Raw genomic sequence first — 13211 nt, 5'->3', positions numbered from 1 at the left:
TGTATCAAAGTTAGTCAGCTTTAAATAACAAGTAAACAGAATCAAGTGTCAGTCCAAGCCTTGAATTTTATTATTAATATTTATTATCATGATAATAATCAATGCGTATTCATGTTAAATGTTTACCTCTACATAATCTGTGAATTTTTTTTGTTATATTTAAGAATCTTGGTTAAAGCAAAAACGATTATTTTCATTTTACAATAGTCATTAGTACATAAATTCTTATGTTTAGTATTTTATGTATAATTACTTGATGTACAACCGTTTGCATAAGTATGAATTAGAAATTAAATTGTAACCAGAGTCAATTTTGTTTAAAGAAGCAAATAATATAATAATTTTTAATGAATGACCAGAATTCAAAAATGCCGGAGCCTCGTAAAGTTGGTGTTTGGACAGAAGGAGCTCCATTACAAACAAAGTAGGTTACTGGCTGGCCTAGCGAAATTGGCATTCCTTAAACAATGCGATAAAAATATAATTGTTTAATCAAAAAGAGCTATTTTCAGATCTTACCATTTTGCAATTAAAAAACCCCAATACAATAGGTAGGTAGGTAAGATATACTACTAAAGTGTACTTTTCAGAGAACTTATAATTCCAAAAAAATCACCAGAATCATTTGACGATATACCTACATTACCCGACATAGATGATTTTCAAGATATCCTAGAAAAGGAATTATCAAAGCCTCCAGTGTAAGTTATATGGTTATCATATATGCTTATATTTTTAATTACAGTACTTAAAAATTTAATTAATTTAACAGTGCAATATGTTGAAAAGAAGATACATTGCCATAAGGTGACATCTTGTAATTTTGGTATCATGAAAGTGATATGATTTACATTCCAGGACTGAGAGAAAGGATACTGAAACAGCTAATACTTTAGCTGAGGTCAGTGGTGGGATAACATCTTCAGTTGAAGGGATTGATGCCGCATTAGATGTTCTCAAAACATATATTCCTCACGATTCAGACTCACCAGACACTATTTGGACCATTGACTCTTTATTAATGCAACTCAATGAAGAAATTGATGATAACTAATATTTCCTAAACTGGCATACAATATTTGCATTGCACCTGCTATTTGCTGCCTGTCAGGAATCGAATGAACAAGGGGAATTTACAGAACTCAACTGTTGTTATATATGTTGTGATTCTTATATAAGTAAAAACAAATTTCAAGGATGTCCTTACGTTGTTTATTTAATTAAACTACTAACATTTTGTATAGTACACAAACATCAGCTTAGTTATTATTTCTTATGTACTAAATAAATAAAATCTAAAGAGAGATCTATGTTATTTTTTATTTCTCAAGTCAAGACTTAGAGTGGTCTCCATGTAATTATTTCAATTATCATTAGAGGGTGTTTATTTCTTAGGCCTTGGAAAAGCAAGAATTTAATACAGAAGCAATGTTTCCTCCAGCACACTTAAATGCTGTTATTGCTGTAATTACTAAAATTATATAAGAAGGTAAAATGGTAAATACATATAGCCCTTTTGTGTTCATTAAACTTATGCCAGATACTAAAAAGTGTGAACCAACAACCCAAAATATCTTCTTATAGTTCTTTTCATCCATTCCATTGAAGAAAATAACACTCCAAAATGTATTAAGAAGAATCATACAGAGAGTCATAGCTGCGCTTGAGACAAAGAAGAACTCAGTTCCATTTTGAAGACCTAGAGTGCCTGGTCCAACCTGAAAATATATAAAGTAATAAATCATGTATAATTAATAATCATCAATATCAAAAATTACCAAACTATTATCATAATATTAATAATAATTGCCGTTTGTTTACTTAAATTATATATGAAATAAAAATAAACAGTTACCCATAATATAATTTTAAATATAATACATAGTTAAAGCCCTAAGCCAGGCCCAATTTATGTTTAATCAACAGCTATACAAGATACAAAACAATTTAATATGTTTAAAATCTAATAAATAATTGTAAATGAACGTTTTTATCCAGTGAAACAGTGTTTTCCATAATATTATATTATAAAAATATTGAATATCAGATTAATATATACTTACAGAATCTGCTAGAACATTAACCAAGGCAAATGCTCCACTCATACTACCAAATCCTAGGCCAGAAACATAGGCCATCTCTAATTTGTGACTACTTATTTCATTATTATCTGATATTTCTTTGAGACCTGCCTCGGTTTTTCTAAGTAACAAATATATGAAGTATCTGAAAATTTCCTATAATGAAAGAAAAATAATTAATATATTTTTAAAAAATATTACGTTTACTTCATAATCAAAGAGAAAGCTTTAAAATATACCTGAAATGCAACCGCAAACACCATACCAAAAGCTAAATAGCTTCGAAGTGGGACGACTATGAACCAAACCAAAGAGGATACTAAAAACGATAGAAGCCAGAAAAAGGCTGCTGCTATCATGATTATTATTCTCACTGGATCTTTAGCTATGGTCATTGCGAACATTGCCAACGGTGGACCGAAAGCAAGTAGAGTACAACTAAAAAACTCTGCGAGTGTCATCCTTATTGATCACCAAATCCTGGACGTGCCTAATACTTATGTACTTAAAGTGTTGTAACTATGTTAAACTTTATAAACTATTTATAATATTTCAGTTAGTGTCATATACTAAATATAATTATTTTTGGTCAATATTAAAAGATTACTTGTTTAATTGTTTTTAATATTTGAGTGATCATGACTAAGTCGATGACTGTGTATACTGACAGAAGTGACAGATGCCTAACAAATGACAATTGACAATCCGAACCTAATAAAACATTTGAAATTTTATTGCCCCACTGCGGCTTGGCGAATTTTGTTTTATGATTCATATTTCATGCCATGGCCTGGGGGTCTAGCCATATTGGTGTCGAAAAGTTTTCTACATACACTACCGCTTTTGCGTAATCGTACTGTCGAAAACGCTTCGTTCGTAGCCAAGAGGCATGTCGATACATTACCGCAAAGTCGACAGCGTAGATGCGAGCTGCTGTTCGTAGCACCTTATTCCGTCATATTGTCTCTGGATTAAATGTATTCCTAATGTCACTTTTATAAAGAAATAATAGTTAAAACTACAATATTATTGTAAATTTGCAATAATTGCAAATTCCAATTATTGGAAGCTGCAAAAGGGACATTAGAATGTCAGCAAGATCGGAACAATTTTCGATTTAAGTGGAATTTACGGAAGGTGCAAAGTAAATATATGAATTTTAATTGCATGTTTGAATTAATTATGGTTTGTTTCATGTTTTCTCAGAAATTTAAGGCTACAAATAAATACAATATTTTGAAATTGCATAATCGCGATATATAATAATAAGAAGTACTCATACTTTGATATTTTTAGGATTTGACCTCACAACTAATCCGCAAAATGAAGAAGCAACATATTTTGTTACCGCTTAGAAGAAACAATAGAAATAGTACTGTGTAGATTGATAGTGTAGATAAATAAAGAGTGAAAATAAGGTTGACTAGAAGTTGATAAAGAATAGAAGGATAGTCCAAGGAATTAAAAAACAATAGAAAAAAAACGTAGACTAGTGTGAGCACTGAAATTAGAGTTTGATTTAAGCTTTAATTAGGTTTGGTGTTTGTGCTTGAACATTTTTAATGTCAATTTGTAAGCAGATTTATATAAAAGTGTAGATTTTATTAGTGATTTGCTACTAGTTGGAATTATCTCTGTTTATGTCCAACAAACAATTTCAGTTTAAGTTAGAGTCAAAGTTTGATTGTTTATAATAAATTTATACTTTTAGAAAGTGAGAATTGAAAAGCAGCAAGTACTCAATGAAATGAAAAGAGGGATTAATAAAAATTATAAAATAGAAACTTAGTCTGGTATTAAATTAAAACCCTTACTCAACCTTTGATTCCATATTGATGCTCCAACATCTTAGATATAAATTTAAGTTTGATGCTGATTTTAAGTTAATATTTATGTTTATTAACTTTTGGTTATATCAGTGATTTGCGACTACATAGTTAATATGCAAAATCTGTTTAAGTATGAACTGAATAAACATTGTATGTTATGTATTTGTCAGTTTTATTTTTGGTAATTTACCTATGTCTTCTTTCGTAGGAAAAGCCATTAAAGTGGTTAACAATATTAGTTTATTTTACAAAAATATACAGATAATGCATATATGAATGACCCGTACCTACTAACAGTTAGGAATATTAAACAAATAGGTAGGTAGCAAAATAAAAATGTTTCAGTTATGGTTAATTTTTATTAAAATAAGGCACCAAATATCTTCCTTAACATAATGCAGTCTACATAGAAAAATAAGCATATGTAACAACTTATTAAACAATACGGACATTACTACTGAACACACACAGGTGTACCAAATTCAATGCATTACTACCTAATGTAGATGTATTCAATTATTCATATTTATATATGTAGATAAATAACTAATAAATGTAAGTGTTTATTTGCAGCAAAGTCAATATCTTGTTTGTGTGCTGTTATATACAAAAAAAAATTCAATTCATAAAACCGAATGTTAGATGTTGTGATGATTTCATAAAATTACTATGATACCTACAGTTACTATGAATACATCCTGAGCGATTAAAAAAAACAGAGAAAAACAAACAGATTGTTTCCTTAACACAACAATTGTAAATAATAATAGTTTTTTTTTAAAGATATAATTCTTCCCAAAATCTAGAAATCTAGTTTGTTTATAATAATATCTCATTAACATTCAAATTGCTGAACTTATTAAGATTAAATGTGGAAGAACATAGTTTCAGTTACTGTATCCTGTTCATGAGGTAATGTTACTTAACCAACCATTATTTCATACTCCACTTGTCTTATTTTTTACATTATTCATAAAATGCTTCATTCCCTATTTTCAGGTACATAATATAACACTTTGGTTTTTTTTAATATTTTTAGTTGTCTTATTAGCTTCTCTTTTTCTGAAAAGAAAATATTTTAGTTATTTTAGTTTATTTAGTACTTTGATCAAATAGAAAACTGACAAACTAAACTAAGATCGGTCCAAGGTTTGTTCAATAGGTAACTTTAATATTAAAACTCTTTACTTAATTCTAAACTTAAAAATATATTTAATTTGTCACTTTGCTGCTTATTGTCAATTAAAGTTTTTAATAACTAAACAATGTCAGTAACTCCCAAGGGACTTGAATTCAAACTTCTCATTCATTAACAATATTATAATAACTTCTCTAGTATATTGACTTAGTAAATAATTAAAGAAAATATCTGCTTACCATTACTTAGTATTGCTCACTAGATATTATATTTCCAAAGTTCATAAAGTATAAATCCACTTTATTTGATTAATTTAAATCAATATTATATCATTATCAGCTTCTATTATAATTACAATAAAATATATTTAGGACTTCTAATTATGTTCATTAGTGACTGCTTTCTCATCTGGAATATACAAATAAAATGTACAATCATTTTACTTTGTGATTACATAATATATGCAATATTAAATGGTATATGTACCTATTTTTCAAATTAAAGAACAATTTCATGAACTTACATGCAATATAAATATCAATAAAAGATATCCAATATAACTAGGATTTACCTCTACTAATTTGCTGATTTTCTTGATATTTTCATATTTATCTGTCTCTATTATGTTATCCTCGCATTGATTCATAGAAAAACTAAAACTCTTAACTTTAAAATATTAACTCTAGTTTAAATTGTTATAATTACACGAGAACGTTAAAAAAAGACAGATAACAAATTAAAACCATTTCGTTAAAACGTCCAAAATATGACATGTTTTTAAAAAAGTAGCCATTAAAGATGGCAATAGTTGTACTGAATTATTGCAAACAGCAGCTTTTGAGATCACGCTAAAAAATGGCGGAGAAACGCCGTTTTTTCTACACTGCCGAAACATTAATTGGCCGTTGGCTACCGAATAGCGTAAGCGTTAATGTGTGTCTTTTCGTAGCACTGTCATGGCGTCGCTTATTGTATCCCGACTCACGCCTTTAGGGCCTAGGCTACCGACTGTCGACACGAGCTGTCATTTTCATACAAATTTAGTTTTCGACTTTCTACATACACTACCGTTAAGCCATCTTGGCTAGACCCCCTGGTGGTGGCAATGAAATAAATAAAAAATTAAATAGTAATTAAATTTATATAAGTTGGGATTTATTTGCTGTCAAATGACATCTGACACTTTGGATTTTGAATTTACATTTGCTTTTCAATTTTAATATAAGGTTATAAATTATAAATATACATTCTAATGATTACTTTTAAAGCTTTTACAGTTTCTAATAAATAAGATAATATGTGAATAGTATTTTTTAAGTTTTGAAAATGCCACCGAAGCAAGGAAAGAAAACATTATGGGTAGAATGTGAGAAATGTAACTGCACCATACCAACAAATGATAAAAGTATTCACATAGAATTGAATTGTGGCAAGGATCAAGTAAAATGTCCATACGTAGAAGGTAGTAAATTGTTTTCGTGGCTCGAGAGATGTGGTTCTCTACCTGAGAATGCTCCTAGCAATGCTGTTTTAATACATCCCTCTGCAGGAACATTAATAGGGGCAGTTATTGGATGCCCTTTAGAGATAAAAAAGAAAGGTTCTCCAACAATACTCAGACGAATGTGGCCTTCTAAAACATCTTCACCAGCAGCTGTAATCATACAAGCAGCAGGTTAGTTAGTACAAATTGACCCTCATTCACATCTAAATAATTTTCTGTTTACTGTGTATTTCCGAATTAATTTTTATTTTACTTTTAGATCTGTCTGCAAGTTGGTGCAGTGATAATAAAAGTGTTATTGTATCTGTATTAGAACAAGAGCTTCCATTAGCATTTACTGTTAATATTAAAATAAATAATCAGAAAATAGATAGTCATATTATTGATCTATTACAAGAACATTTCAAAAATTATTTTGTGTGCATTGGCAGTATACTAGTCTACTACTATTTTGGTAAAAAAATAGAAATAGAATTTGTAAATATAAAAGCCGAAACCTTATCTGATGCACATGTATGGTTTAGTTTATCTGAAAACACTATTTGGAAAATTGATCAGAATACTGTAGAAAAATGTAAGAAACTACAGATGGTTGGAGGATATGATGATATTATTGATGATATCAAAACATTAATCCAAATATCATTTAATATAGAAGGAATAGCTGCTCATTTTCAGCCTACAAGAGGACTTTTGCTTTATGGACATTCAGGAATTGGCAAAACTGCAATTTGCAGATATTTAATAGATAATTTAAAATGTAACCATATTGAAATCAATGGACCCACAATATTCAGTAAATATTTTGGTGAAACTGAGGCTACTATGAAAAATCTTTTTGCAAAGGCTGTAAAGAGTGAACCTTGCATTGTAATTGTTGATGAAATGGAGACAATATGTCCTAGGCGTTCATCAGGTAGTACAGAGCAAGAAAGAAGAGTGACATCAGCATTTGTTTCTCTATTAGACAGCTTACATGAAGGAAACAATAGGGTTTTTATATTAGCCACTACTAGAAAACCAGATGCAATAGATCCCATGCTTCGAAGATTTGGAAGATTAGATAAAGAAATAGAGGTTCCAGTACCTGACAGGTTACGAAGAAAAGATATATTGTATGTCCTTCTTAAAGGACTACCTTCTAAAGTGCCTTCAGATGAAATTGATTCAATATCTGACATGGCTCATGGGTATGTGGCAGCAGATTTGGTGAACCTGTGTACTCAGGCTTCATTAAAATGTATTAAGCGAGGAAGCAAGATGATTGAAAAAGAAGATGTCATTAGTGCTTTGACAATTGTTCGCCCAAGTGCAATGAGAGAACTGTTGATAGAAGTCCCCAATGTCCGATGGACAGATATAGGTGGGCTTGATCACCTAAAGCTTAAACTGCGTCAGGCAGTAGAGTGGCCTCTTAAACATTCAGAAAGTTTTCAGAGACTTGGTGTTAAGGCCCCTGCAGGAGTACTACTTTATGGTCCCCCAGGGTGTTCAAAAACTATGATTGCAAAAGCATTAGCCACAGAAAGCGGACTCAATTTTCTTTCAATCAAAGGACCAGAGTTGTTCTCTAAATTTGTTGGTGAATCAGAAAGAGCTGTCAGAGATTTATTTACTAAAGCACGACAGGTGGCACCATCAATTATATTTTTCGATGAGATGGATGCAATTGGAGGGGAAAGAGGAGCAGGAGAAGCCAGTGTACATGAGCGTGTGTTGGCACAACTTTTAACAGAACTAGATGGTGTGGTGCCCCTTAAGTCAGTTACTATACTTGCAGCAACAAATCGTCCAGATAGGATGGATAGGGCCTTGTTGCGGCCAGGTAGATTAGACAGACTTATTTATGTGCCATTACCAGACTTTGAAACTAGATTGCAAATAATTGAAATAATTTTGTCAAAGATGAGCATCAGTGATGATGTTAATTCTCAATATGTGGCCACCAAAACTGAGGGGTTCTCAGGTGCAGAATTACATGCACTATGTCATGAAGCAGCACTACAGGCTTTAGAAAACGATTTAGATTGTCCTGCTGTAAGAATGGAACATTTTCAAAATGTACTAAAAGACTTTAGGGCACGCACACCCCAGTCTTTGCTTAAAATTTATGAAGAATTTTCTTTGGGTCAACAAACAAATTAAAGCAATTGGTAATTAATGAAAATAAATTACTAACTATTTTGGTACCTTTTATTGCATAATAGTAAACAGTAAGAAATGTTTCCCTCTGGTAATTAATATAAATAACTTAATCTATCTTATTATACCTATAATATAGTAAACCGAAAGTTATTGTAAGTTAAACCTAGTGATCAAAATAACTTTTCACAAAGATCAGGATACCAAAAAGACATAAGGTCTATATAAGAATACTGTTCAATTACTTAAAACAGTCCATAATGTTATAAACGGTGAAAAATCCTTTACTTATAATACCATATTATTTTCTATTAGATAAGTTATGCAAAACTAACCAAAATTCATCTTGTTTTGAAAACATACTGTAAATTTGTTGAGAATCAAGTGTAACAAACTTTAACCTGCATGTAGAGACTACAATATCATATCAAATAATTTTATTGCAACATGATTAAATATTTACAAGCTGAGTTTTTGTAATACAATTATACTTATACATTGTAAGTTGCAAAAAGTTATAACACAAACACCAAATTCAGTCTTAAACATTATGTTTCTTCAATTATATAGAGGAATTGTTATTATTGGATGTTCTACTTTTTACATAAAATGTGTGTCGTCAAACTGAATATTATATTTATCAGTTAATGTCTTGACTTATTCTTACTTGCAATATTCTTAGAAAATTCCATAGAAACAGAAATTATTAAATTTTTGTTACGCCCATAATTGATTAACACATACACAATTTAATCAATTGGTTTTTGTAACAAAATGTAAGACCTAAAAATTTTACATTTTTAAATGCTTATTTTTAAATACTTGGTAATAAATTAAACATTTCCTCGTATTAATTTAAAAAAAATATTTTAGCACTTTGACTAATGATATATTTCGATATTTTCAATATTGAAGTGTTTTACTGAAAATCTTTTTAGCAGTTATATCAACCTACCTTCCTGATTTTTTAATCTGAAACAACTTAAAATTAAATTTTTAATAACAGTTAAACCATAGAAGTACAGATCATATTTATCTTGTCATTGATCATATTTACATAATGGAATACCAATATCAATTTACATTTGCATATTTGAAATGGTAGCAATTGAAACAGCAATGCTGGCACTTCTACAAATTTTGAGTCCTCATACTTTATTTGTTTTGTGGACAAAATGAATATAGTGGGCTTTTATAGTAGACAAGAAATGTAAGGTTTTGCAAATAGTTACCCTTTACATGGTATAACTAGACCAGTTCCAAAAACCTAAAGGAGTTAATACTTTTAGAATCAACTTATTTGTAATTATTTTGTATGAAATCCTTCTTAGAATGATATAGGCTTCATAAGAAGTCCATTCACACCATTTCAATCATAAAGTTGTCGGTGCCATATAGGACTTTGACCTTAACAAATTAAATAAATGTATGCATGGGGTTGATTTTTTTGGACCACCTTATACCCTGAGTATTTCAGTATGTCGGTTGTAGCATATGGCAATCCAATCGGGTTGTGTTGCGCCCCATTGTATTTGGTTTACTTCTCCTTCAGCAGCGGTGTAGGCCAATATAGGGTCCTCTATAGCTCTTGGCATTTGCTGAATATCCCAGATCAATGCTTGGTGGTCATCACCGGCTGTGCAGATGTGACAGGAGCTGAAAGAAGAATAAATTTGCGATATTTACTACCAATTAAAGATAATATTTTTTTAATTTTAGTTTGTTATTAAATAACTACATATATATATATAACTATTTCCAGCGTAACTTAGTGTCAGAAAGTTTAAAATAATAAATTATTATAAGACCACAGACTACAAGAAGCTGTTTGTATGTAAATAAGGTACTTGACGTCCATAATTATTAATTCAGAAATTTATAATATAGGTATAGTTAGTTCAACAATGGAGTAAAAATAAAATATATAACAAAAGCTGCATTGTAAGCGACGAAGAATCACCATGCAGCTACTTATATACAATAAAATTCAAAATACCTGTGTGGTGCCCAAGCAATTCCATTGACACAGGCTCTGTGGTTGTTCAATCTGGCGACGGGGGTACAAGGGACACGTACATCCAAAATAATGACCTCACACGCGTCCATAGCAATTGTTGCTAAGTAGTTTGGGTCTTGCTTGTTCCATGCCAATCGTAGCAGTGGAGTGTGTTGGGGATCCTGAAAATCAAGATTATATTACTTCCCCAGGCCCAGCATGGGAATAGTTACTTTAAAACAAATTCATTAACCTAAATGAAAAGTGTTAATTTACCATGAAAAGACTAATATAAAATGTAACAGTTGACATTTTATATTGGGAAAACTGAGTTTTATGAAAAATAAATAATTAATGCATTCAAATTCACAGCACTCTCAATCTTCCAAATTATTGATTTACTTGAGCAAACTTAAGCATGCACTTTAAGCTATATCCTAATTAATAATTATGTTATTTTACTAGTATAAAAAGTTAAACTGAAAATATTTAAAATACATAACATATTATGTATCATCTTATAAAATATAGTTGTGATAATAAATGAACTTGCAAACCATTTTATGTTACATAACTAAAAAATGCTCCACAGTTATAAGAAACAACACACAAAAGTGTTAAAAGCAACTAACTCCTTCTTAGGCATTTACAAGTTAAGATAATGAATAGAAACCACTCTAGGAAAATGATTACCTCATATATAATAGTTGAGTGCTCCAAATGCCGCAGGTCAAACATTCTCACAGAGCCATCAGCTCCTACAGATGCAAACATATCTCGGCCACCACCAGCACGACTAAATGCTATGTCATATACTTCCTGGAATATATACAACGTCTAATAAAAAATCTGGTAAATAATTCATCTTTTACATTTAATAAAGTAATCAACATCTATAGTAGCATGATAATGGCAAACTTATTGTTTACAAAATTTCCTCCAGGCAATAAGAAACCCTAGAAAAGTGCAGGTAGTGCATGCATAAGGTATGCATTTGTATAATATTATTTGCTTTCATGAAAAACTTATTTTTTTTTTTAAATATACCTTATCATGAGCAATAAGCTGTGTCTTGACATGTCCTGACACCTCATTAACCCTTCCCAGGACTTGACCTGTTTCTAGGCCCCAAATAGTACAAGTTGTGTCAATGCTACTTGTTCCAATCAGGTTAGGGTCTACTTCGTTCCAATCAAAAGAAGTAAGGGGAGCACAAAAGTCAGAATTCTTGTTGTTGTTTAAGACACATTCAAAAAGTGTGTAGGGTTCACCAGCACGCCAGATTCTTAGGTAGTCACCTGAAAAATAATATAATCTATCTAATCTCAAATTTTAATCAAAAAAGAATCTCAAAAATCTGCTAAAGGAATCGCTAGAGAAGTTGAATACTAGATAAATGTTTATGGGCAGATGTGATAGAAGTAACTTAGTATGGGGACTGAGTTTTTACACTTGGTCCGTTGTACAATTATGTATTATGTCCTGGCTAACAGAGGCAGCCTAGCTCCTTCACTTTGCCACTTCGTTAGAAGTTAGTTTTTCCTATGTGAAGATAACCTTGTCATAATTTCTAACTTTCTTCTATCTAGGTTTTTTTCGAACTTACCACTTGTAGCAAGCAAGTCAGGGTATACACCCTTACTGTCTGGTATCCACATGATCTTGGTAGTTGGGTAAGGGTGGTCAAAAGTGCTTTTAGCACTGAATTCACTTGTCTCTTCATCAAGCGATATTATTTGCACCTGTGGAATTTATTTAGTAAGTATATTCAGTTCTGGTTAGGTTTGTCCGCCCTAAATTTTGTTTTTACCTTATTATTGTACTCTTCGACAAAGCTTCCGAGAGCCAATCTAAATCGTTTATCTGGACGAACTGACCAGTTCATCGAGTAAAGTGGCCATGGTGCCTGATATCTGAAATTTTCATGTAAACCATTAGAAATATAAAAGTATTATAGATAACTTATAGAAATATTCAGTCTTCTTTTATGATAAGAGCTCTTGAATGTATAATTAAAATAGTCCTTATTGATTACTACTTTGTTCTATACTAGTAATTTTTTATATATTATAATAAACTAATTTCAAAATACTCACTTGTAGATTTCCTTTCGCTTTGTACTTGAGCTTGTTGTACTTGAACTGCTATGTGGCATCGACATTGTTCTTGAGTAAATATAACTACTTTATGGCTGTAGAAAATGTTTGAAATATATAAAACTGAGCTAAAAGTAATTGCTTAAATATTTTACATGATTATCTTATGAATTATGTGTAATAGTTATAGCGGTAATAAGTTCGTGTTATTAATCGATATTACTTCCAGGAATGGAGTAGTACGAATTTAAGCTACTTACAAAACGGATCGTCGGAAATACTTTCAAATTCAATTTTCTTTCAATTTAATACGGGTTCAGTAAGAATAAGGGGTAATTTAATTTCAATGTAAAACTTATCACTTACAAATATTTATATGCACAATGCACATGCACATCACAGAGTATACTGTAATTTAGCGTTTG

At 30.7% G+C, this 13211-nt stretch overlaps 4 protein-coding genes and 2 long non-coding RNA genes across 7 annotated transcripts; 3 read left to right on the top strand and 3 right to left on the bottom strand.

The window, feature by feature from the left end:
- The first annotated feature begins 157 nt into the window (after positions 1–157).
- Positions 158–1306, top strand: LOC125050826. The gene is made up of 3 exons (XM_047650863.1): positions 158–424; positions 591–701; positions 859–1306. The coding sequence occupies exons 1-3, from the start codon at positions 348–350 to the stop codon at positions 1052–1054; spliced, it is 384 nt and encodes a 127-aa protein (XP_047506819.1). The 5' UTR covers positions 158–347; the 3' UTR covers positions 1055–1306.
- On the bottom strand, positions 1190–2724 carry LOC125050825 (gamma-secretase subunit Aph-1). The gene is made up of 3 exons (XM_047650862.1): positions 2321–2724; positions 2064–2237; positions 1190–1718 (listed from the first exon to the last, which is right to left on the bottom strand). Exons 1-3 carry the CDS (start codon positions 2540–2542, stop codon positions 1392–1394), a joined length of 723 nt encoding a protein of 240 aa, XP_047506818.1. The 5' UTR covers positions 2543–2724; the 3' UTR covers positions 1190–1391.
- A 292-nt stretch (positions 2725–3016) lies between these two features.
- On the top strand, positions 3017–4072 carry LOC125051048. The gene is made up of 2 exons (XR_007117239.1): positions 3017–3225; positions 3378–4072. It is a non-coding gene; the product is annotated as an uncharacterized LOC125051048 (long non-coding RNA).
- Positions 4073–5351: 1279 nt separating this feature from the next.
- LOC125051099 lies at positions 5352–5683 on the bottom strand. Its single transcript, XR_007117242.1, has 2 exons — positions 5620–5683; positions 5352–5456 (listed from the first exon to the last, which is right to left on the bottom strand). It is a non-coding gene; the product is annotated as an uncharacterized LOC125051099 (long non-coding RNA).
- A 566-nt stretch (positions 5684–6249) lies between these two features.
- Positions 6250–8735, top strand: LOC125050926 (ATPase family protein 2 homolog). The gene is made up of 2 exons (XM_047651012.1): positions 6250–6723; positions 6812–8735. The coding sequence occupies exons 1-2, from the start codon at positions 6375–6377 to the stop codon at positions 8695–8697; spliced, it is 2235 nt and encodes a 744-aa protein (XP_047506968.1). The 5' UTR covers positions 6250–6374; the 3' UTR covers positions 8698–8735.
- On the bottom strand, positions 8732–13211 carry LOC125050927 (DDB1- and CUL4-associated factor 7). 2 transcript variants are annotated; one of them, XM_047651014.1, is made up of 8 exons: positions 13153–13211; positions 12787–12881; positions 12501–12603; positions 12297–12432; positions 11738–11988; positions 11384–11509; positions 10691–10872; positions 8732–10350 (listed from the first exon to the last, which is right to left on the bottom strand). In XM_047651014.1, the coding sequence occupies exons 2-8, from the start codon at positions 12849–12851 to the stop codon at positions 10152–10154; spliced, it is 1062 nt and encodes a 353-aa protein (XP_047506970.1). In that variant the 5' UTR covers positions 12852–12881; positions 13153–13211; the 3' UTR covers positions 8732–10151. The 2 variants fall into 2 exon arrangements, with proteins under 2 accessions (XP_047506970.1, XP_047506969.1); XM_047651013.1 differs by having other exon boundaries at positions 13047–13200.

This window comes from Pieris napi, chromosome 7 (assembly GCF_905475465.1).
Source record: "Pieris napi chromosome 7, ilPieNapi1.2, whole genome shotgun sequence".
Lineage (NCBI taxonomy): Eukaryota > Metazoa > Arthropoda > Insecta > Lepidoptera > Pieridae > Pieris > Pieris napi.
This window is presented reverse-complemented; position numbering and strand designations above follow the sequence as displayed.